The sequence below is a fragment of the Diplotaxodon limnothrissa genome, linkage group LG15 (genome assembly GCF_057381915.1).
Source record: "Diplotaxodon limnothrissa isolate DT_005_m linkage group LG15, D_limnothrissa_male_GT1.1, whole genome shotgun sequence".
Taxonomy (NCBI): Eukaryota; Metazoa; Chordata; class Actinopteri; order Cichliformes; family Cichlidae; genus Diplotaxodon; species Diplotaxodon limnothrissa.
The window spans coordinates 5,377,911-5,403,611 of record NC_140610.1 but is presented as its reverse complement, the minus strand read 5'-3'; the positions used below and the strand labels follow the sequence as shown (position 1 = coordinate 5,403,611).

General features: G+C 42.0%; 2 protein-coding genes across 2 annotated transcripts; one reads left to right on the top strand and one right to left on the bottom strand.

Annotated features, from left to right (window-relative positions):
* The first annotated feature begins 1,175 nt into the window (after positions 1 to 1,175).
* znf410 (zinc finger protein 410) lies at positions 1,176 to 16,894 on the top strand. The gene is made up of 11 exons (XM_085371963.1): positions 1,176 to 1,217; positions 1,304 to 1,355; positions 1,480 to 1,612; positions 4,585 to 4,767; positions 8,101 to 8,322; positions 10,830 to 10,986; positions 11,915 to 12,096; positions 12,592 to 12,681; positions 12,838 to 12,957; positions 14,079 to 14,198; positions 15,774 to 16,894. Exons 2-11 carry the CDS (start codon positions 1,323 to 1,325, stop codon positions 15,872 to 15,874), a joined length of 1,341 nt encoding a protein of 446 aa, XP_085228089.1. The 5' UTR covers positions 1,176 to 1,217; positions 1,304 to 1,322; the 3' UTR covers positions 15,875 to 16,894.
* On the bottom strand, positions 16,221 to 25,537 carry entpd5b (ectonucleoside triphosphate diphosphohydrolase 5b). The gene is made up of 14 exons (XM_085371964.1): positions 25,489 to 25,537; positions 23,893 to 24,113; positions 23,353 to 23,432; positions 23,001 to 23,144; positions 22,428 to 22,503; positions 21,951 to 21,986; positions 21,552 to 21,640; positions 21,381 to 21,463; positions 19,625 to 19,686; positions 19,160 to 19,261; positions 18,746 to 18,889; positions 18,381 to 18,437; positions 18,082 to 18,197; positions 16,221 to 16,832 (listed from the first exon to the last, which is right to left on the bottom strand). The coding sequence occupies exons 2-14, from the start codon at positions 24,110 to 24,112 to the stop codon at positions 16,749 to 16,751; spliced, it is 1,293 nt and encodes a 430-aa protein (XP_085228090.1). The 5' UTR covers position 24,113; positions 25,489 to 25,537; the 3' UTR covers positions 16,221 to 16,748.
* Between the last annotated feature and the right edge of the window lie 164 nt (positions 25,538 to 25,701).

The following is a 25,701-nucleotide window of genomic DNA, read 5'->3' as shown; positions in this document are numbered from 1 at the left end:
TTAAAAATAAATCTCTGCTTTCATGACATAAAAATAAGACACGAACAGAGGGTAGCTGTAGTTTCTTTAATTTTAGTTGGAACTCAGGCTTTACACCTACTTCTTTTAAAGGTGGCCTTTTTACTTGATATGTAATGAACATGAACACTGTTTTTAAATGTTAATAATCCAGTGCCAAACAAATGTGATCAGTATATCCCAGTAAAACAGTCACTTTTTTTCAAGCTTTAGATCCTGTAGACCCTGTTGCCATTAATACTTGCTCCACGGTAGTCTAAAACTAACTGTATGCTAATATCTTATTTATTTTTATGTAAAATGTACTGCATGTCACCACCAGGGAATCTTCGTCATTCAGCTGCAGTCTTCACGGGTCAACATTCTCCATCTCACCCTATCCCTATAGCATCCTGCTCTATCACACCATACCTCTCCATGTCTTCCTTCACTACTTGATCTTCCTCTTTTCCTCTTGCCTGGCAGCTCTATCTTCAACATCCTTTGTCCAGCATACCCAGTATTCTTCCTCTGCACATATCCACGGCCCTCTAACTTTTACTCCAAACCGTTCAACTTAAGCTTTTTACCTCTGATATATTTATTTGTAAAAGGGAACAAGGAAGCCAATAAGCTATTGAACTGACTGAGAGGTCAGTTTTTACATTCAATTACACATCTCTACCGCTAGATGGCGTCGATGACACAGAATGGTTCTTACTGAAAACGCGGAAGTGTCTTAAAATTGATGTATCTGAGCCTCCGTAGCCCAAACCTGCTCTTTGGAGATAAATATACATTAAGTTACTCTTACGCTGTGTCCTGCATACACATCTATTGCAAGGTAAACTGTTTAATATCACCGGAGAATTAACGGAATTGTATAGCTGTCTAGTGTGTCGTCAGCGGGGATCCATCATTTGGGAAAATAGCTCCGGTGGCTAGGTGCTAGCTATGCTAGCTAGGTAAACAGGCAGTGTGCCATATGCCTGTTTTTATCCAGAACAGTTTAGATGGATTTTATTGAGGTTTGGCTACACTTAGCTGCAGTTGCCGAGCATACAGTGGCTCTTTGTGTTTACCAAAAACCTCCGGAGGTTTACCTGACAGCTTTGTCTTGTTGTTGACCGCAGAGCTCGTACCATGGATTTGACTGGAAGATGACCTGCAGCCCGAGCTTATGACTGACAGATTCTGCCGTTCACCAGGTCACATTTGAGGTGTGTATTATTGTCATTGTGCTCGAGCCACTTATACTGACGAGTATTTTCGTTTATTAGCTCAGTGGTGTTATTTCGCCCTGCAGGTTCCACACAGGGTGACCCATGCTTTCTGATGAGCTTGACTCCAAACCAGAGGTAAGCTTGCCATCATTTTCGCCCTCCGAAGGGAGACCACTTTGTGGTGCAGGGATCTGTTAAATAACACACGAGGTTCATCTTTTTTTCCATGCTGTGCCTCTTCTCCTTCCCCATCACTCAGCTGCTGGTGCAGTTTGTGCAGAACGCGTCCATCCCATTGGTGCAGGGTCTGGAGGACTCGGAGTCCAAACACTGCTGCCTACCTCTGCTGGCCCCTGCTGAGAGCTCCCTGTGCACCCCGCTGGAGCTCACAGGTGAGCACATGCTCACTTCTGTTGTCTTGTCCACTATTGGGCAGAGTAGTGATATTCGTGCCACATCTTTCATTACTACATCCAATCGTTTTGGGTTTTTTTTCATTGTCTAGTAATATTACTACCAGAGCCGTACCTTGTTATGGAGATAGGCGTTTACTCTAGGAAAGCTGGACAGGCGTAGAAGGTCCCTAACCCATCAGCAGGATTGGTATCTGCTCCTTTGTGGAAGGAACAGGATGAGTACTGCCAGAGCTACAAATTGACCTCCAGCAGGCCACTGGTGTGAATGTCTCTGACCAGACAATCAGAAACAGACTTCATGAGGGTGGCCTGAGGGCCTGATGTGCTCTAGTAGGCCCTGTGCTCACTGCCTGGCACCATTGATATATCATTAACATGTCTCTGGAAGGACACACAGACCTCTAGAGCTTAGCCAATGACACCCTGACTGCCATTAGGTATTGGGATGAAATCATTGGATTTTCAGACCCTATGCTAGTGCAGTGGGTCCTGAGATCCTCCTGGTGCACAACAATGCCTGGCTTTATGTGGTGAAGATATGCAGGCAGTCTCATTCCTTTAACTGGACCAAAATCCAATAGAATACCTCTGGTTTCACCTCAGACTGTCCTAAAGCTCAGTGATGCCCTGGTCCTAAACTGGGAGGAGGTCTCCCCCAAGACACATCCTGTCATCTCATTGGGAGCATACCCCAACGTTGTCAGGCATACATACAAGCACATAATAATAACAATAATGATAATGATAATAATAATAATAATGTATACTTTATTGATCCCTGTGGGGAAATTACTCTCTCTGCATTTAACCATTCACTCAGTGAAGCAGTGGTGAGCCACTGATCAGGCGCCCGGGGAGCAGTGTGTGGGGACGGTACCTCAGGGTAGCTGTTCAGTGGATTCAAATTCCCGACCTTCCGATCATGGGGTGACCCTGCTACCTACTGAGCTATCCCTGCACTAAAAAAAAAATAGCTGACCATTGTCGACAGGATTCGAACCTGTGCGGGGAGATCCCAATGGATTTTTAGTCCATCGCCTTGACCGCTTGACACATTACCCAGTCAACACCAGTATAGATATCCAGCATTTTTTTCCCTCCACTGATGTGTTTTCCAAGTGTTATTTTGTTTTTATATTATGTTTTTTTAGCAGTGTATATTCACACCAACATTGATACATGTACCTGCACAATTTCTGTTAAACTGATACACCAATCACAGCTTTAATCATAGATTCTTGTTCTTTAATAGAAGATGATGATGATGATGATGATGATGATGATAATGATGAAGAAGAATAGAAGACAAAAGATACCTAACCAACAATCTCTGCCATTTCCTGTCTGTGTCATTTAGAAAGAAAATGTAGGTGTAATTGTCTGTAGTGAGTGATGGTTGCGGCGCTGAGCACTGACTGAATCATATACGAGTGTATATGAGTGGCACTAGCTACAGCCGGCCTTTGTGTGTGGAATAGTCACATAAATACGTGTGCCACATTGTTAAATTCAAATGCACTAGTTTGTGAGAAAACATGAAATTTGTTGTCTGTGAAGGTTCTCAGTCATCCAGGTCATCGTAGTCAAAGGAGCTTGCAAAGAAAAGCGTCTGGACTTCTTTAAGTTGCTTGAAGACGTTTCACCTCTCATCCGAGAAGCTTCTTCAGTTCTAAGGTCAAATGGTGGAGAGTCCCAGATATAAACCTAGTGGGAGTGACCCCCCACAGAGGGACAAAAGGACCCCCTGATGATCCTCTGAGCCTGAGCCAAGGTGTGAAACTGGGTGTGGGTCCCAATCAGCCAGAGTTTCGGGTGTGTTCATTGTGAAACCTGGCCCCACCTTATCATGCGAATTCCTGAGGTCAGATGGCCCAGGATGTGAGTGGGCGTTAAGGCGTCTGGGAAGGGATCTCAAAACTGGATTATAGATAGCAGAGAGTTGGTGTCGTAAACCCCCGCCTCTGTTCAAAGATGGTCGCTCACAGTGGACATAGATGGCTTCTTTCACTCCTCTTTCAAACCATCTGTCCTCTCTGTCCAAAATGTGAACATTGGCATCCTCGAAAGAGTGTCCTTTATCCTTAAGATGCAGATGGACTGCTGAGTCTTGTCCTGTGGAGGTGGCTCTTCTGTGTTGTGCCATGCGCTTGTGAAGTGGCTGTTTGTGTCTCTCCAATGTAGAGGTCTGAGCATTCCTCGCTGCACTGTACAGCATACACCACATTGTTAAGTTTGTGTTTTGGCGTTTTGTCTTTCGGGTGAACCAGTTTCTGTCTGAGCGTGTTGCTGGGTCTGAAATACATGAAATACATGAAATTTGTTGCTAATTAAAATTTTTGTCACATGAAAATAAGCATTTAGAAGACCCTTGGCAATAAGAACAGTTCTTCACAGCATTCTGATTGTTTTCATAATATCTCTATCCCTTCAGATTTGCACTGGTGCATTTAACCGTCTATATTTGAAACCTGGAAAGCCTTCCACGGCTGTTGAAAAAGACGGTAAATCATCTCTACGAAAAGAAAGAAAAGCGCTTGCTAGAGATGCTTCAATTTGGAAGGACAGATATTCTTTGTGACACAATGTGTCTACGATTTATTTCTATTTTTTATTAATCTACTTTGAATAAGAGGGGCAGATCTAAAAGAGCAGACAGCACTGATTGTAAATGAAGGCTATATTTGCATTCAGTGTTGCTTATCAAGTTCTATTTTGTGCCTTCTTGAAGTCTCATACACACACTGAATACATTTAGTTATTTTAAATCAGTATTTGAGATGTGCCTTTTTTATAGTATGTTCATGTCTGCTAGTTTATATTCGTGCTATTAAATCAGTACAGTGCACTTGTCATATCTGCGTAAACAGCTCACTGATTATTTACTGTTTGATATTACTTTACAGTAAATGTGTTTTCAATTTGACACAATAACTGATTTCCTCCCCCAGATGGAGGCCTAAGCCACGAGCCTGAGAGTTCCCCCTCCCTGACAGAGTTTGGAGGCGTGTCAGAGCAAAGCTCATTAGTAGTCCAGACGCACTCTCACCCACGGGCTTCAAGCCCCCCGCCCATCCTCCATGACTTACAGCAGTCAGACAACACTTCCTATGTCCTGCTGAACCTTGCAAAAGGTAAACGAACATTAAAGGGACGTCGTTTGTCTCTGCCAAAGTCTGAATTATGTTTTTGCCACACTTGGCATCCATGTTCTTTAGTTCAAATGCTTGAATTTATTTTTGTGACTCACGATTTCTTCCTTTGCAGGCCAGCAAAGTAACGTTAATCCTTTGGTTCTACACTCACTGGCCACTTTGTTAGGAACACCTGTTCTACTGCTTGTTAACACAAATATTTAATCATCCAATCACATGGCAGTACCTCAGTGCATTTGGGCATGTGGACATGATCAAGACGACCTGCTGGTGTTCAAACAGAGCAACAGAATGGAGAAGAAAGGATAAGCGACTTTGAATGTGGCATGGTTGTTAGTGCCAGCCAGGCTGATCTCAGTATTTCAGAACCTGCTGATTTGCTGGGATTTTTCCCACAAAACCTTCTCTAGTGTGTATTGAGATCGACAGACTACGTGACTTTCGCGCGTTGCATTGTAGGTACGAGTGGCAGCAAAATCAAAACACTGCATCAAACACTAGCATTTCCAGCACCGGTAACCATTAATTCTGCATTAATCCATACTTGCATTTTATTTGCCCCAAAAACAGTTATGTACAAAACGAGAACACGGCAGGTCCGTACAAAGACAGACTTGACGAAAAGGCAAAAAAAAAAGCACAAGCAAAAAATCAAAGGAGTGAAAGCGTCAGACCCATACGAGCATACAGAGTGGACTAAAGACGTTAGCGTGCTGCCCAACTTTCATCATGCACATATTTATAATTATATGGTCCTAAGTGTGAGTGCAACACTCACAAAATGTTTAGTAACTTCAGATCCCTGCAACAAGCCCAGGTCTAGTTTACTTTTACTGTTGTAATTTTGTTTTTTCTTTATCTCCTGTACAGGCCAACGCAATCTATTTGTCATTTCACAACATTTTCAGATCCAATAGATATAAAACAAGTGTTTCTTAATTCATTCAATTGATTGTCTTTATTTATAACTGGCATTATTGTTTCATTCTATTATAGAGTCTTATAAGAAAGAGGCAAAATTGTATTCCATCGTGCTTTATTAGCTGCTTCAGTGAAAAACAAATCAACAATGCAAAAAAAATAATAAAAAATAACCAGATCAAAACAACATACTGGAAAACGGTTATTCATCACTTGATTCCTTCAATACAACACTTGGACACATATATGCAGACTTTTCGTGGCTGTTTTGATCTCGCTCTCTCTCTCTTAACCGATCAAATCTCGCTGTGGTAGCAGCTTTACACTCGGTCTGACCCAGGTTGATAGAGGGGGCCCAGTCTGGATCACATTCCAGCATTTTGTAGGCTGGTTTTCCTACAAAGCACAACAAACATTAGCCCGCAAAGCCACAGTGAACAAAGCAGCATAGCACAACGAATCAAATTCAAATCAATATAGACTTATTTGTAACCTACATCAACAATTATGTTACGATAAATTACGTAATAACTGCAACAGAAGACTTGCCTTTGTGGAAATGCTTGGAGCAGACTAACATGTGAGCTGCAGTGTTCTGAAACGTCATATTTGGTCTTCGAATGGCTGCAATCCAGGCCATCCGTTGGCTCTTTGTTACTTCGGAAACATGGCTTGAACAATTTTTCTTCCACTACAGAATCCGATAAAAAACGATCTCTTTACCCGTCGGCTTCCCGTGGCTGTCATGTGACCGGCTATTGCAGTTAATAATACAACAGCTTCTTGCCATTCTTTGTGTTTCTTTTTATTGCTGTGTGACTGTTTTCTTGTGAAAGCCTGCGTGTGCTAGTACCGCTTGCCGCTCGTACCTACAATCCTTTGCGGTTTTGACGTAACATTTTCGATCTCTATAGAGAATGGTCTGAAAATATCCAGCAAGCAGGAATTCTCTGGGTGAAAATGCCTTGTTGATGTCAAAGGTCAGAGAAGAATGTCCAGACTGCTTCAAGCAGATAGGAAGGTATCAATAGCTTAAATAACCACTCGCTGCAGCCAAGAGCAGAAGAGCATCTCTGAAAGCAAAACCTGTTGAACCTTGAATCAGATGGGCTACAGCAGCAGAAGACCGCACTAGGTATCACGCTTGTCAGCTAAGAACAGGAAAACAAGTTTGCAGTTCACACAGCCTTACCAAAATTAGACAATAGAAGATTAGAAAAGTGTTGCTTGGTCATATGAGTCTTGATTTCTGCAGCGACATTCAAATGGTAGGGTGAGAATTTGGAGAAAATAACATGAAAGCATGTGTCCATCCTGCCTTGTAACAGTGGTTCAGGCTAGTAGTGCTGGTGTAATGGAGTGGGGGATATTTTCTTGGCGCACTTTTAGCCCCTTAGTACTATTTAAGTATCATTTAAGCTCCACAGCCCGCCTGAGTATTGTTGCTAATCATGTCCATCCCTTTATGACCACAGTGTAGCCATCATCTGATTCCAGGAGGATAACGCACCGTGTCACAAAGCTCAGATCATCTCAAACAGCTTTCTTGAACCTGACGATGAGTTCACTGTACTCGAATGACCTCCACAGTCACCATCTCTCAAACCAGCAGAGCATCGCTGGGATGTGGTCGAACAGGAGAATTGTAATCTGCAGAAGCTGTGCGATGCTGTCATGTCAATATGGACCAAAATCTCTGAGGAACGTTTCCAACGATTTAATGAATCTGTGCCATGAAGAATTAAGACAGATCTGAATCAAAAAGTTGGTCCAACAAGGTGTACCTAATAAAGTGTCCAATCAGTGTGTATCTTCTAACATTTGCTTTCTATATAAAAAGAAAAAGTAATATTACTGTTAACTGACAAGCAAAGTTTCATATAAAAAGTCTAAATCCCGTCTTGTGTCTGCACTTTCTGTCTTCCAAATTCCACACACAGCGCCAAAAAGAAATGGGGTGACACATTTCCATTCAAAAAAGAAAAAATATTTTGGCTTGAAGAAATGAGCCTTGGCAAGCACATTCTCTTGGTTCATCAGGCCTTGGCAAGAGAGTCAAAAAATTTATTTTGGTCTCCTCACATACACCTTTTGTGCAGCGCGCTGTGTTCTGTCTGTGATTCAGTGAGACGTGATGGAGAGACGTTTCACTGGACAGAATTACTTGTTTATTAAATGTACTCAGTCCCTGAAGAAAGGATTGTCATGTTTTCTTATATTTCTATTTGGGTGTCTGTTGAAAACTTCCTCCCGCTTGCTTAGAATAGAGCAGCATTGGAAGAACAATAATAAATAAATAGAAGTGACCTAGAGCGCCTCAGAGATTTACTGCAGCTGTCTTCTATTTCAGTTACTCTCATCCTGACCTTTTTCTTTTTTCCCCCCCGTCAGGCATTACAGCCTCCTCAGAGTCCCTGATCTTCGCCGCAGATGGCGCCGGGGATGATGAAGATGAGGGGGTCCCATCGGGGGACTACGGAATAGATGGCAGCGCTCCCTGGTATCTGCGGGTACAAGAGCTGGCACATGACAGCTTGATCGCCGCCACACGGGCTCAGCTAGCGAAGGATGCCAAGGCCAGCCAGGACGCCAGAGCTGCAAGTGTCACGAACGGTAAAGAATTCTTCCAGGGATCTTATACACCTTAAAGTTATGTCAAATATGCTCTTTTTGAAACAATATTAAAACAACACTCATTGGATGTGAGCGCTGCTAGTGGTGTGTGCTCTGTAGGCAGCTATTTGGGATTTAATATCAAGTTTGAGAATAAAACTGGGGGGAAAAAACCAAGAAGTAACGGCTGTGTAGAGGAAGCGGCGTATATTTTGGTAGCAGGCATCAAAGACAGAAGAGAAATGAGGTCAGTGAAGAGATGAAAACGTGGTGTAATCAGCTCTGACTAAAACTGGGTCCCAAAATTCTCGTCTCGAGTCTCCCAATCAAAAGGAATTTGTAGCTTTGTCTTTGACTGATGTACAAGTGCGACGGCAGATATTTAGTAGAGCTGTAAATGTCACAATATAACGAAGCAGTGATCAGAATCCAGCTCCCGTGGTTATTTTATGTCGCTGATGATTTAGTAAAAATGTGGGGTGGCAGGAGGTCAGGCCTGGGGACACACATGCGATCAAGCCATTAGGAAGATGTTATATTGCAGAAAATAAAATTAGCTGATGGTTCTGAAATATTGTGTTTGCTTTATTGCCAAGAGTTATATAAGTAAATCAATATCACTCATGTCTGCACAGTAAATATAAGCGAAGAACAGGAGCCACTTAGATGTGCACAAAGAGAAGAAGTGGGAGGGACAGAGGCTCGATGCTTCACAGATTATATCTTATTTGTTGAACCTTGTTCAGAAACCAAAGTGTAAATCTGCCAGCAAGTGCGGTTATAGCCAGGAAATTGTTTAATAGCTGTTAACCAAAACCTGTTACTGTATATTCATCAACTCCTTTTCAATACAGCATTCATTAAGCTGTAATAAAAAAAGGCTGTGGTGGCCTTTGAGTCTCAGCGGTCACAGAATCCAGTGTGACAACAGCTGCTGGCTGTAGCCTCATGTTTCCCCTCTTCTTTTCAACTTTCTACCATCTATTTGAAAGTAATGCCGACGCTACACTTAGAAAAATCTCTAAATGGCTATTAAACGCTCGTCCGGGTCTCGCAAACTCAAACTCCTTTGATCGTCGACTTGTTTACCGTCCTCTCCCGCATTGCGTCTCGACCTGTTGCTTATTTAGCGGCGTCTGTCCACACGTTTATCTTATCTTACTATAAAGCCTCTGCTCTGATCTGAAACAGACGCTCCACAGTGCTGCTGACCCGCACCAGGAGTCAGGACTACATCGCAAACCATTTTAAGTTGCCTCCACAGGCTGCCTGTTAGATAAAGCATTTACCCATGACATTTAAGGCTCCATGACTCCTAGCTACATCTCTGATCTTTGAACCCCCCACTTCTGAGTCGAATTGCAGCTGGAGGTCCATGTTGAAAAGTGATATGGGAGTGTAAGAAGTTTACTTCATATCTCTGCCCAGCCCTGGGTTTGTTTCCTCCCATCTTGACCTGACTGGGATTTATTTGACATGTTTGTGATGATGTGCACAAACAAATCAAGTGGTAACTAGAAGGCATTATTGTTTGTGCTGTTTTTTTTGTGTGTGTTGAAAATAGATTTTCAGGTAAAATGGAAAAGCTGTCAAGTGTCTTAAAATCTGCAATTTGTCTCTTAAAAGTGGTTATGTTACTCTGTGCATTCTTCTTTACTTACAGGTTTTCACATAGTCCAGTTTAGGTTCAGATACACTCTTTTAATACAGCTGATATTTTTCAGCACAGTTATCTTTGACTTTGTTGTATTTGTATCAAGAGCAGCTAGAGCAGCTAGTAATTCAGCCGTGTGAAACAAGCCCTTCAAGGCCACCCTCCCCTTCTTTGGATTGACAGATCCTCAGCAAGATTAATTGCTTTGGCACCTTCATCACCTAATGCCAGGGTCTTTAAGCTGCTAATTGATCAGTACAGGAAGCAGGCAGCGTGTTGCACAGCACTGGTTTCTTCTTCTGCTTCAGATTCTGGCTGTAAATGTGACTCAGGATCAGGGACAGCTGGCTAGCGCATGTCCTCGGATCTTTGAGGCTGATAGCAACAGGAGTTTCTCCAGCTGTCTCCTGGGCAGAAGTCAAAGTCAAGCGGGGGGTTTATCAGACATATGGGGGTAGTTTGATCCACAGTACTCACTTGGGAGGGGAGAAGTGCAAAATCACTGAGTGTAGTGGAGGTTTGTGATGCAGGAAGGCAGCACAGGGGCTCTGAACCTACTGCATCTAAATCTAACTTCCATCAGATTAGATTAGTTTCTTTCAGCAGCAGGATATCAGTTACAGGTGCTTTACAGCAGACACCAGCACAAACTAAACTGTAGCAGATAAGCGTGGAGTGTGGTCGGGTTAAATGGGACTGATTTCATTCATCTCTGAGTTTTGTTTTGGTTGCAAGTCTCAGTCAGTAACCAGTGATTAGCTTTTATAGAGGTATGCTCCAGAGGCCGGGGACACTCTCGCTGCTGGATTGTTTACTGCATCACCTCGCTCACTTTCCTCTTCCGGTTGCCTAGGTGACCACACACACAGTCTGATAGCAGACGGAGACAAACGAGACCTTTCTGCCAGAACGAGCCGCCCCCTCTCCAAGCAGATGCGCTGCTCGTTTGAGGGCTGCTGCAAGACGTTCACCTGGCCCGCTCATTTCAAATATCACCTCAAAACACACAGGTAACGCATTGCACAGACAGCACGGGGGGATTGTGCCTTGTCCAGCAGTGGTTCAAGCATAGGGGATGTTGCTCAAGTGTGCAAATTCTGATAATGTGGACGCATTTTTCAAATTAGAAAATAATACAGCGTTGTTGATGTACACATTTCATTACACACAGGAACGCGTGCACCAACTGTGAAATGTGTTAATAGAAAATTACATGCCTGTAATGTCTGTAAAGTATAGATACAAGTCAGACAAAAAGATTCAAGCAGCTAATGTAGACACCACAAAGTCATACTCTGTAAGCTAGAGCCCAATATGCAACAAAAGTGCAGAAAAGAACAAATTTGTGTGTATCATGGTATCTTGGTTATTTGTTGAGCTGTGTAATGCCAGAAATTAGTGTCATTTTTAAGTTGTAATGGTGAGCAATCAAGTCCTCCTGAATGTCTTTGGTTCCTGCAACTTTAATCTTCATGTTCTAGTATAAGATTTGGTGTAAGATGTGTAACAGGCTGCTCTCCAGACACGTTCTGCCCTCCTGAAGTACCCTCAAGGGCAGGGTGAGCTCGATCTTCAAGCTATTCTGTGTGATGTTTTTCAAGTACAAAAGGCACTAGGTTTGTTCAGCAGTTGTAAAATGTAAGCTGGAGGTGTTGGCTTTAAACTGCACAGGTGTTTTACAGCCACAATGAAAGGAGTAATGGCAGCTCAGGAAAAGGTTCCTGCTTTATTTGTTGGGGAGGCAGAAAGACTGTGCAGGGAGCAGAAAGCACTGCTGTGCAACAAGAGTTTCTCCAGCTGTATGGCAGGAGCTCTGTTAATACCAGCGTAGCAGATCTGTTTGAGGCTACCCCGTCTGACCTCGTGGCGGGCTTTAACCAACGAAGCATGTGCACGAGAGACGTCGAGGTTTGTTTGTCATCTTATCTCGGCTCGCAGGAATGACCGGATGTTCAGGTGCGGCGCAGAAGGCTGCGGGAAGAGTTTCTACGTGCTGCAGAGGCTGCAGGTTCACATGAGGACTCACAACGGCGAGAAGCCCTTCATTTGCAAGGAGACGAACTGTGGCAAGAGGTTCACCACTGCTGGAAACTTGAAGAACCACAGACGCACACACACAGGTGGGGAAAGCAGGACGGACCCCTGCATTTAAAAGCCCAAATGTCCTGGAAGCAATAACTAACTAAGGCCATTTGACTCTGCTCATTTAATGCTTCCTTGGCAGAGTTAATGCTGGAGATTTGAAGAGTCAGCAGCACTGGCCCCTCCATTTTACTGCTGCAATCAGTAACACTACTCTGTCATATTTTATTTAGGGTGGCATTAAGGTTTCTGATGGCGTGCTCCACAGTCAGTTAGGTGACCTGTGCTTAGTTTCCGCCTGTATATCTGGAAGAATGAGCCGTAGCTGACTTATCTGGGTTATTTTGGTCATCGCGGCTTTCAGAAACGACAACAACAAAGCTGCAGTTTATTGTAATTTCCAGTGCGTCGGGGCCATTCAACGCATCCCTTTGAACGCATCCGCATCTGATACTTTCTGCAAAAATAAGAGTTTAATTGGGGCTTTGCGGAGGTAAACAATATGTATATTTGTGGTGGGTGGCTGCTTTCAGGAGAGAAGCCTTTTCTGTGTGAAGCAGATGGCTGTGGGCGATCCTTTGCAGAGTATTCCAGTCTACGAAAACACATGCTCGTGCATTCTGGTGAGTGGGACAAGTTCACAGCTGCGCAGCAGTGCGCTCCTTTGTAATTAGTAAGCTACAGATAAAGTGTAAAGTAGTGCGCCTTGTAGACGGCGTCCTGCAGCAGTTCAGAAGAAGAATAAAGTTTTGCTTGGTGTCTGTGTGCGTACTTCCCAGGTGAGAAGCCTCATGTGTGTGGGATCTGTGGGAAGACTTTTTCTCAGTCGGGCAGCAGAAACGTCCACATGAGGAAGAGACACGGAGAGGAAGGACTCAGTAGTGAAAGCAGAGAAACAGGTCTTTCTCCCTTTGTCTGTCTTACACACACACACACACACACACACCCACCCACCCAGTGTGGTGGGTGGATATGCTAATCCTTGGATTATGTAGCTTCAAGCTGCCCATACATTTTAAAGTCTGCATAGAGATGGTGTTGCTTTAATTTACATTTAGGAACATTTCTTGAATTGTTAATGACTTCTAGCACTTAAAAATGTATCATTCACATTTTTATTCTTCAGGCCCAGTAGCTGAATTGTTTTAGAATGCACATAGCTTCAAAAAAGAAAAAGCAGAGACAGCAAAACGCTGCTGCAGGGGAAAAAAAAAAACGAAGCCTGTTGGGCTTTTTGTGATGGGGTCAGATCCTCTAAGAAGTCTTTAATCACCAAGTTAAAATAACATCATCTTGCTTTATTGAAATGCATTCACCTGCTGAGATAATTGAGTGAATATATACGGTTAATCTTCCAATACAGCTGAGGCAAATTTACACAGTCACTCCTGTCTCTATTCTCGGTATCATTTTCAGTACCTTTCAGATTAAAAGGATTGTTCATTGAGCTTTTCACATTCCAGCATCTGGAACAATTGAACAAAATAAGCTTAAATTCATTTTTAGCATGAAACAATGACAGCAGACAGCACATTTGCCTCCTTGTCACATCTCTGTAGCAGCAGGGAAGCACAGCAGCTGAATCACCGCAGAGGAAACGCTGCCAAAGCTCTAATTATAAACAGCAGATTTATTCGGGTCAGCCTCCCCAAAGAGGCCAGTCTTTTGTAAAAGCAGTGCAAAGGAAGATGCAGTTGCACAACAGCCTGGTAGTTTCTGTTATTTATACATGACAAGAGGTACTGGATTAATTATTAAATTGATTGTGAATAACTAGAATAAGCAAACAAAAATCAACATTTATACAGAACGCATTCTAGAAATCTAGATTCCAGTTTTTATCAATTATTTTTTAACTTCAGAGCATCATTTTCTAACCAGCACTGGCCTGTGGTGATCACACCGAGGCTGCAGGTTGAGTCCTGGTTTCTATAAAGATGACGGATTACTCTAAATGTGCTCTCTCTTGTGTTGAGGTTTGGGAAAAACAAAAAGTTTGATGTCTGTGTGCAACTGACAGGAGAGGCTCTGACACAAAGCAGCCTGCTGGAGGCAGACGGTGAGAATGGAGACAATATGGTCACCATGACAACAACTGTGGAACCCATGAATCTCCACCATGCCATGCTGAGATCACCAGGTAGGCGTTTGAACAAGTATGACAGGAAAAAAAGGCAGTTCATAAGATTTAAAAAACACCTAACACATCTGACAATGCTGTAGCCCTGCAGTAAACTCTCATTTGGTGAAGCTCATAATGTTCTGTTAATGTCAGGGATGCTGAGTCAACTTGTGGTGTCACTAATGTCCCATTAAGTGTTTTTCAGGGAATGAGTCTTTTGATAACGGCGGCTACACTCAGGCTGTGTAGACTTGTGTTTGCTCGAGTTTTCATGTCTCTGAAATTTCACATTTAGGCTGTTTCCAGCAGTTCAGCTGGCACTCTTTGCATTGTACCTGTTAAATAAATAAGATTAAAAACAAATTTGTAAATAACATTGATAACCTCATGCTGGTAATAATAAATTCACTAGTGTAGCACTGCTGCTTGCATATTATTTTTGTTTTGAGTGTTCGCCCACCTCTCAAGGTTTTGTTTTTTTAACCAATCAGCCATAAAATGCTGATGCGGTATTGTCATCACCCCGCAGCACAGGTGGGCGATGTGGACACGATTACTCAAGAACAAGGCGACATGGGATTCTAAAATTCATACCATGGGTGCATCTACCACAACTCTTGGACGAGTATGAAGTTTAATGACCTTGACCTCAAGATCAAGGTCAGAGGTTAAGCTTTCAGAAAATCATCTGAGCGCGATAACTCAAGCAGTTATTGCACTGGTGGCTGCCAGTATTTTTTTTTTACTTGGTAAACAAGAAAAGACTGCGATTCAAGCGCCTGTGTAAATGGTTATGGGACTGTGTTGATGACATAGTTCACATAAGCAATGACCAAAGTGTCAGTGCCAACCATAACTTTCAACTGTTTATCCAAAATATAAGAGCTTGTTCCATCCTTCTGTGGAAGGAGCTTGAATTTATGAGACAGACAGACTCTCTGCTTTAAAGATCAAACTTAACACTATTTTTGATAAACCTTATAGTTACGTCTGGATCAGGTGACCTTTGCAATAGGTCGAGGCTCCTGGGGGCTTCACATAATGCACTGTTTCTTTTTCACTCTATGTTTATACACATCCTACATTTAATCATTAGTTCTTATTCATCTCTGGATCTCTTTATTTGTCCGGTCTCTCTCCCCTGATCCCCAGCCAGTCACAACAGATGACTCCCCCCTCCCTGAGTCTGGTTCTACTTGTGGGGTTGTTTGTTTTTTTTTACTCTCTTTACTAAAAGGGAGTTTTCCATTCTCACGGTCTGATTTTTGGGTTTTTCTATTACTGAAGGCTCTTTATCTTACTATATAACGTGCCTTGAGGTGACTGTTGTTGTGATTTGGTGCGATATAAATAAAATTAAAATTATTTGAACACTGAAGAGCCAGGTGATGTAGTTCAGACGTGTGGCTGGGAAGCCTGGAAACATCCCAGCTGCATACAACTTGTATGTATTGCAGAAATTCAAGAACGGCTTCATCAGCACAAAGGCTGAAAGTGCTTGGTTTGATTTTACAATGTCTGCACCTTCATGTTATTTTAAATACATACAGGGTGAATAACATCCTCTTTGAACTTTCCTTTGTGTTTGTGTAGGCTCTGCAGACTCTGTGGTAGTTCTCTCTCAACCGCATGAACTGGTGACCATGACAACGGAGGGCCATGCATATGGAGAAGATGTAGTTGCTCTGCTGTAGTCCACCTTCACAACAAACATCGCACACTGCGTGTTGCAGCAGCACTGGGCTGACTGCCACAGTGGACTACATATAGATATGTATCTGTAAAAAGATGACTTTCAGACCTGTAGACCCTTGTAGATATTTGTAATTAGCAACCAGTGATGATTTTATTTTAATAAGCGTGAAATGGCAAAGTTTGTACAAACATTTTTTTTTCCTCGTGTTTTTGAGAACAAAGACTCCCAAAGAAATACTGAGACGGGTTTTGCTAGTTTATGAAACTATAATGACCAGGAATGCTTATGTGCTTCATCATTGTAGACACTGAAATGCAGTGATGGTTGTTAATGAAAAACAAGTACCCCAAAACCTCAACGGCTGATAAGTTAAATTTAAATGTACCAGACACCCATTATAGCCATTATTCTTTTGACTAATAACGAAACACTTAACATTAAAAACCACTCAAGCACAGTTAATCAAATGCTGCATGTAAATGCTGGTATTACATGACTTAACAAGCCAGGCCTCTCTGTTTATCAGACTTAGTAAAATAGAAAACATTATCTCGAATAAATTCTATATCCACTAATCCCCAGAGGTGCATTAACAGAGTGTGTTATTGGTAAAATGTTTCATTCAGCCTCTTGTGCTTCACTTGTTCTCCGAGTGGGGCAATGCATTGCTCATATATAGCTCAATATATTAACACTTGAGAATAATTGCTTTTTAAAAGAAATTAAGAATTACTCATGAGGTTAGTTCTGCCCTTATAAAACCAACACCAGCTGTCTGCTGCTCTTAGATAAGGTAGTGCACATTACTTGAGTGTGGTTAGTGAGCGCCACCTAAAATCAGCTTCTCGTTGTCAGTGTACGCTCCTCACTTCTCAGTGAATCTTCAGGTAGTGGAAGTGATCCAATGTAGCACCCAGTGCCCAGCTAGCCTCCACGTTATTCACTTTCTTGGTTAGCTAAGGATGGAAAAAAAAAAAACCACCAAATCACTCAAAGGATTTTTGTATTTACTGAAATAAAAAAGGTAATGGAATTTTTTGTGTAAAAGTGCCTCTTTTCCTTTGTTTTATTAAAAGAATTGACACAGACAAGTTTCTACTCAAAGTACTCCCAACTTTTTACAATTTTTTTTTTCCAAGGAGTCCACAGATCCCTTCAAATCATCGGTTGCTTGTGTTTCCTCTGCAGTCTAAAGGCCCTCAGAGACTGGGAAGGTTATCCCGCTGACAGATATAAAAGCAACCACTGTTTTTACAACCTGCAGGTTACACTGGCTTCCTCTGTGCGTCAGAGCTGAAGGTCTTTTATCTCATTTCCACTGATGCAATACTAGTGCAGAGACACTTTTCTTTTGGTGTTACATCTGATAGCATTATATAGTGAAAGTTGGGTAAATAAGAAAATGATCAAAGCAGACAGAATCTCATTGGTCAGTTTCTTACAGCAGCCCAATCATTTTTGATGCCATTTCTGGACCCAGTAGTTTTCTTGAAAAGGTCTGGCCTATAGCTGGTGCCCCAAGCAAGATTAAGCCTGCAGTTTTTACCTCTCAGCCGAAAAAGGCAGATTGAATATTGTTATCACTCTGCTGACGGGTACCACTGGCTGCAACCAGTGTTTCTTATATCCGCACTAAATCTGTCTGTGCTTCATTTTTCCTGCATGGCTGTGTGGAGGTGTTGGGTGTTAATATATGCTTTAGAATGTAAGTGCCATGAAACTATCAGAAAATAACATTTTTGGCCCAGTTCCCTACTGTGGAAATGCACAGAGCCCCTCCAAAGGTTCCCAGTCCCTGGGGAGGGTTTCTGAAATGCAACTCACCCTGCAATTTCTGGTAGCACACTTATCTGCTGTTTTCAGTGTACATAGTGAATTTTCAAACATAAAAAGGTAGGATGAGATATTACCATCTCTTCTTTGACTAATGTGTCAGGGCCTCTTTGAAGAAGGCCTGTGAAAATGCTATGAAGTGTGAGGAGCTATTTTAAACCTTTTCATTTGAAACATTGCTTGTGTCTTTTGATAGGTTTCCATCTTATGATTCATCTGCAAGTTTGAACTAAACAGCTCGAAACATAAATAGCTGAATTCATAAAGCCGCGCAGCCTTGTGAAAAATTGTTGCGTTGGGTGTACTGCTTCGTTTGCATTCTTATAACCAAGGCCAGAACCCTGTTAATTTTATTACACAATGCTGCCTCACCTGCAAAACTGTGTTCTCTTTAAAGCCAAACCCATCCTTCAGTAGACAAGTGATGTAAGTCATATCCATACACAGGAAAGGGTGGATGGGAGGGTACTTGGTCATCTTATTGCACACTAAGCAGAGAAAAGGATAAATAAGGGCTGTTAGGTGTTAGGAATAATCAGTCATCTGTATTCTGCTGTGGATGAGGGCAAGATTTCAGATAGAAATGAGCTCCATTGAGATGCACACTGTGTCTCAAGTACAGGGAGCTGCAGATCTGTCATAGTAATGATGCATTCCTTCGCCCATCTCACCCTCCTTGGCTCTCTTCTTGAAGTCTCTGACCTCCAGCATCCCTCCGTGGACCTCATCTGCAACGGAGGTGACTGAGGTCATCTTACTCACATTTAAAAATGCTACACCATTCATTACAAGAACAGGTCTACATGTACATTTCCATAATACTAGTAATAGAGCTTGTGGCCTTTCAGCTTGGACTGGCAGAGAATAGCAATTTCTTTAATACCTACACACCTATAGCTCATCAAATCCCCTGAGACAGGTGCAAGTGACTCACATTTCCCTGCCTATGTCTAGTGCTGGAATGGGTAATGACACCCTACTGGGTCTGTATAATTATATAAGGTGTGTACAAGGGGGTGTGTGTGTGTTCACTAACCGATAAGGCCCGCATCCACAGCTCTGTCAAAGTAATAGGAGAATGCATAAAAAACATTGGAGTCTTCAAGCTCGTACGGCTGATGAATAATCCCCTTCACCACCTTAAGTACTTCCTGATAACAAAGCTTGTATCCTGTGTAACCTGGAGGGGAAAGAAAAACAGAGACGGCAGAATAAAGTCAGCATCTTATGTTCATTCAAGTAATCCAAGTATGCCCTCATATTTTTGCTCATATTGCTGCTAATATTTAAATTTCGTATCATGCATTTTGCTCGCATCTGGTAACAGATAAGATCTTTTGTAAAACCCAAGAAAAAAAAAAATCAATGGACATTTTTTGAGTTCTTCCTTGCAAACCTTAGCTTTGGGTTTCATCTGCTTACAGCTTGTTATAAGTAAATGGGATCATACCATCTGGGTCCCCGCTCACTTGATAGGTTAGACCTCCAAAGCTCCATTCATCCCTGAACTTCTTTGGCAGACAGGAACTTTTAAAAACCTGCCACTCCAACCCTGTGACAGCGCAGACACCACTTGTTTAAACTCGTGACTGGTTCAACAGCTTCACACAAGGTTACCGTGGTCATAGAATGACTCAAAAAAAACCAAAAACTCAGGCAGTCACTAACACAATTTTCTCTGAAGCACTTCAGTGATTCATCTCAGTGTATCTCAGGGCCAGAATCATTTATAACAGAAAACTACATCTCACAAAAATATCTTTCTTTACTTTTCCTTCTCGAGATTTGGAAAATCTAAAAAAGAAACCATTTGAACTGACCCACCTTCTTCTCAGTATCCATCAGTGACGTGCAATGATGACACTGACATGAATAATGGCAAAGAAACACATTTAGTTCATGTACAGCACAGTACCTTCTGCACCCAGAGCTCCCAGTGTGGCCAACCGTGCCGCCATCAGTCCATTTCCAAGATAGCTGCATGAAGTTGAAGAATTGTTACACACTTAGAAAACCAAGCAGAAACAGACTGTGCATGTGACAAATAAGTAATCCTCAAAAGAAGGCAAACAAGTGGTGTTTGCCTATAATACACATCCTCAGTGCAGCATTTGATACAGTTGACCACAACATATTACTCAAACGACTGGAGAACTGGACAGGTCTTTCAGGAACTGTACTAAACTGGTTCAAAACATACGTAGAAAACAGGAAATACTTTGTATCAATAGGTAACTTCACATCTGAGCAGACAAGTATCACATGTGGAGTTCCCCAAGGTTCCATCTTGGGACCCCTTCTGTTTAACATCTACATGCTCCCACTGGCACAGATTATAAACAACAACAAAATAAACTATCACAGCTATGCAGATGACACACAAATATATATCACAATGTCACCAGGAGACCGAGGCCCTGTACAGGCTCTTGGTAAATGCATTGAGGAAATCAATGACTGGTTGTGCCACAATTTTCTCCAGCTAAACAAAAACAAAACTGAGGTAATAGTCTTTGGCGCCAAAGAAAAACGATTACAGGTCACCAGAGAACTTCAATCTATACATCTAAAAACCACAAACCAGGCGAGAAATTTGGGTGTAGTGATGGATGCAGACCTAAACTTAGAAAAACACATTAAGACAATAACAAAGTCAGCTTACTATCACCTCAAGAATATATCAAGGATAAAAGATCTGATGTCTCAACAGGACCTGGAAAAACTAGTCCATGCATTCATCTTTAGTAGGCTTGATTACTGTAACAGCATCTTTACAGGTCTACCTAAAAAAATCAGTCAGACAACTACAGCTCATTCAGAACTCTGCTGCTCGAGTCCTCACTAAGACCAAAAAAGTGGACCACATCAGTCCAGCTCTGAGGTCCTTACACTGGCTGCCTGTCCGTCAGAGGATAGACTTTAAAGTTCTGATGCTGGTCTATAAAGCTCTGAATGGTTTAGGACCAAAATACATCAATGACCTCCTGACCCAGTATGAACCATCCAGATCCCTCAGGTCATCTGGATCCGGTCTTTTATCAGTTCCCAGAGTCAGAACCAGACACGGAGAAGCTGCATTCAGCTTTTATGCTCCTTATATCTGGAACAAACTCCCAGAAAGCCTCAGATCAGCTGAAACACTCAGTTTATTTAAATCCAGGTTGAAGACTCACCTGTTCTCAGCTGCATTTGAATAAAGCACCAAATCCACACTTTAAGCTTAAATTTCAAAACTTACATTTAACTACTGATTTTATCTACTGTTCTGATTTTATCTGTTTTGATTTTATATACTGTTGTTTGTTTGTTTGTTTGTTTGTTAATTAGTTTATTTGCTTGTTTTATTCAATTTTAAATCATGCTTTTTATTTGTTCCTGTTTCTAATGTCTCTGTAAAGCACTTTGAATCACCTTGTTGTTGAATTGTGCTATACAAATAAACTTGCCTTGCCTTGCCTAAACAGATACTAGACGTTTTCCTAATTAAACACAGATCCGAGTGAAGTCACAGAGTCAGTGTCAGAACTTGAGGCTAATTTTAAATGTGAAAAAGGAAAATATGGAAATGATCTTGATGTGAAATCAAGAAGCAATTTCTTATTCATTCACACTGAATTAAAATGGACTGTATTATGTCTCATGAAGCATACAGTCGTTTCTGAAACAGTTACCTATGAGTGTACAATTCAAATGTTGAGTTTAAGACATCAAACTTAGCAGTGTAGTCAGCAGCAGGAGCACTTTCAGTGGTTTTCTACAGTGGAATACAGAGAGCACAGAGGGTTACTATCACCAAAGGTTAGAGATCAGACAGATTTCTCTCAAGTGTTCAAACAACTGACCCTCAGTTTGGGCAGGAAAGTGATTTGCGTTGATCCTCCTCCCAGATCCAATATTCCCACTGTCTTCTTGCTTCGCGCTTTCAGGTGACCTAAAAAAAAAGGTCACACTTTAATCCAGAAACCACAACACAAAGGACCGAATCAGTTACACCTGCGATGTTATCTTCAAAAGGCCTATTTGGCAAACATGTACAAGCCAAAGTATAAAATCGCTGGATCCTATCTGATAAAGATCAGAGCACTCCTGTAGGCAGGAAATTCATAGTCGGACACATTTAGCCTCTATTTGTGAACATGAGGTGTGATAACGCGACGGCACCTTTAGATACAAAGTTAAACCTGGATATAAAGTACGAAAAAGAGGTACAAATATTTTACTGTTTAATGCAGTGTACTTGCCTGTTAGAAAGTTCAGCGATATCCAAGCCAGGAGTCCTACATTTACAAAATTAGCACAAAAGAAAAGTAAGAAAACAGAAACCTGTCATTTCAGGTGAAAACAAAGACCATTTAAGAAACTAATTTTGCATATATAAAAGGCATGTAGTCCTATAAACGAGGCTGAAACGCTGACTAATCAATTACACAACGGCACAACAGACAATAGTATTTTTGCACCGCATAATTACTGACTCATCTTTGTGGTAATATGCCATTTCGTTTTCTTAAGTGTCATCACAAAACACTGCTGTAATCTTCAGCAATTTAGGTTCATGCCTGCAGTAAACAACGATTCTTTACAGAAACTGCACAGCACGCTAAAAGCGGGCAGACAGATCACTGATGCCACCTGCAAAACACCTCAGAGAGGACAACAGCTGCCGTGATATCTGACGGATGTGTTGCTTGTCGGGGCAGAGGGTGGGCAGACGTTACCTTCGTTTTTGCCGTTCATTATGCTGACGCCGTCGTCTGACACCAAAAAAGGAGATTCGTCAAACACGTGTTGAACCTGAGGAAAAGAGGGAGAGACGGGCGAGAGAAAGGGAGATTTAAGTGCAACTAGGAGCAAAGGAAAGCAACAGTGAGATGGCCTTAATGTTATCTAGTGTAATGGTAGCTCATCCAGAGGTGCCCTCCGCTTGAAGGGATTAATTATTTCCCTTGGGGGGGATTAATAAAGTATCATTTATCATTCAAGGTGCCCCAGGGCTATCCGTTACTATCTTATCCCCTCCACAAGAGCCTTCCACACTAATCTCCTGCTCTCTGATAACAATACTTCCCCTCCTGTCTCTGTAATACCTGCCACAGCACTTTCCTTTTCTCCCTGCTGCTTTGTTGGATAATAGGTTGTGGGGTTGTTGTTTTTTTCACGATGGTGTCAGACATTGTAGCGCCAAACAACTCCCATATGATAAAGAACTGCACTCTACACAATGCTTGTATTGTGTAATTGCCGTCTCAGGCCTCTCAATAAGGTCTCAGTACGAGACAGTGCACTCTTACCTGGTCCAGAAGAGCCTGAGCTTTCTGTGTGGGCAGCAGCCGAAGTCCAGCCGTGGCTCTGAGGACCAAAGGAGTTCTCTTCCACTCCACACGAGGCACCGTCCTCTTGGCTACCTTTAACAGCATCCTCACTGTTTGTCCAGCCTTTTAAACAGAAACAACAATCACCGCAGAGCAGCCGAAAAGTCTACTGAGTGACTGCTGAGAGCTGAGATGACACTTAGTGTTATGTCAGCTGGGCCTGACTTGTTTGTCATTTTGCATTTCTCACTTTCATTTCTGGCAGCAGGAATGTCTGAATGAGTGCACCCTCCAACTCAATGCAACTGATCAGAGGAAACGCTGAACTCACCGTTTCAGGGATGTCGACATATGCCGACAAGCCAGGCTTTATGGAATGAAACATCTCATTGTCCAACATGGGGAGCTGCTCTGAAAGACACAAGAGCCACCCACGTCACATATAGAACCTCTTAAATTAATTTAGGGAGGTATAAATCTGCTTAGTGTACATATAGCCATGTTTAAGATGAGACACTCCGACTTAAATCTGACCAAAAAGGATTATTAATGGAATTACCTACGCACCTTGAAGTGAGCATTTATGGATTTAAAAGAACTGCAAGTATAGATATTCACTTCAGTTCACCTGAAGCGTGCTACTTAAGCTGCACAGCACTTCAGTTTTTTTTGTACAGCACCAGAGGTCTCCCTGCTACTCTTTACATTGTGAGAAAAACCCTTAGAATATTTATGCTAGGCTTTCTGCAGGCAGCCTGCATTCATTACATGTCACTGTTTCTGTATTGAGCACATAACGCCGCTAACCTAAGGAAATAAGTAAATATAGGGAAGAGAACAGGCTTAAAGAGACACCTCTGGCCTGTATTACCTGAGTCGCTCTGGATGAAGGTGTAGACATGAATGCGTGTCCCCGTGCTCCCTGCATCAAACATCACCGCGTAGAAGATGCGGCTGTGGTTCGCCGGCCGACTGAGACTGGGAAGGATCCAGGAGAAATCCAGGAAAGAGTTCCCGAGTTGGGCTTGGCTCAGCCCTGTGACAGCGAGCAGGGCCAGGAGGAGAAGTGGCACGGCAGGCTTCATCTTCATTCTGGAGGATGAAAAACAAACAGAGCTTAAATTGTTTTGAAGTGCTCCAGAACTGCTCCTGGCTAGTACTGGGAGATGTTAAATTACAGCGTGACAAGCTACAGAGTGGTAGGAAGCAATTAAGTGATTTACACCTACTGTGTTTGACCACACCCCATCATACCTTTCAACCAATCCCAGAGATAATATATCTCAACTTCCTTACCTGCTTAGTCAACTCCAGCAGAACATTTAAGAAACATAAAAATTTCACCCTGTTGAACTTAAATTGGTTGACTTTGATCTTGATGTTCAATCGATACATGCCTGGCAACTGGAGCAAGTCTCAACATCTTTTTACAGAAGTGCAAAATTATGAAACCTTAAAAACTCAAGTCAAGTGCTCCTATTAGAAACACTGCTGAGACAATGTCGCAATGATTGCAAAGAAATTTAACAGATATTTAACATCAGAAATGTTCTTCTAAATGCAAATTTCACTTTTTAATTTCAGCGATTGTACATGTGCTATGATTTGGAGCAAGTTACCAAAATGAACACAGTAAAAAGAAATGCTCGTCTGTGAGTCTTTCAAAAAAACAGGGTGAGGCAATTTTTATTTGTAGTCTCAATATCTGCTCTGAACATGGGGAAAAAAAAAATCAGACCAATCTGCATAGATTAAACATCACAACCAGTGTGCTTGCAAATTTGGTGTAATCATTTGCAATCACAACTTGGTTTTTGATGTTACACTTCAATGGGAATAAAGGCTAAAAAATAATCCAAAACTCATTTTTGTTTTAAAGTTGCCCTGAAATTGTGATAAAAAATAAAACAGGAAAGACAAATGTATAGAATGTTATATGCAATTTCAGATTGTAAGAGGAGCATACAAATGAATGTGTGTGTGTCTGTCTGTCTGTCTACTGGTATTTTCCCATATGATCATATTTAAGAGTTACAGAGAATGATCCGAATAAGAGGAAATATCCAATGAATGGCAGTTCTCCGGACAAAAATGTCAGAGAATTGCCAAACTGCTTGGAGCTGATAGGAAGGCAACAGTCAACTCAAATGCCCACTCGTTACAACTCATCAAACCTTCAAGCAGACGGGCAACAGCAGGAGAAGACCACACCAGATGCCACTCCTGTCAGTCAAGAGTGGAAAACTGAAGCAACATCTCACACAGACTCACCAAGAATCAGACATGAAACAACCAAAGAATGGTGTGGGGGCACCTTTGCACCAAACCAGCATCATTTAAACACCACAGCCTACCTTAGTATTGTCACTGACCAAACCCACCCCTTTGTGACCACAGTGTACTCATCTGGTTTCTTGAACATGCCAAGACAGTGAGTTCCCTGTACTCAAACGGCTTTCACACTCACCAGACTTCAATTTAATAAAGCACATTTAGGATGTGGTGGAACAGGAACCGCAACAGTGGGATGATGTCATGTCAATATGGACAAACATCTATTAGGAATGTTTCCAGCACCTTGATGAATCCACGCCATGAAGAATTAAGGCAGATCTAAAGACAAAAGGGAGTCCAATCCGGTACTAGTAAGTGAAGTGGCCGGTAAGTGTATATAGTCCAT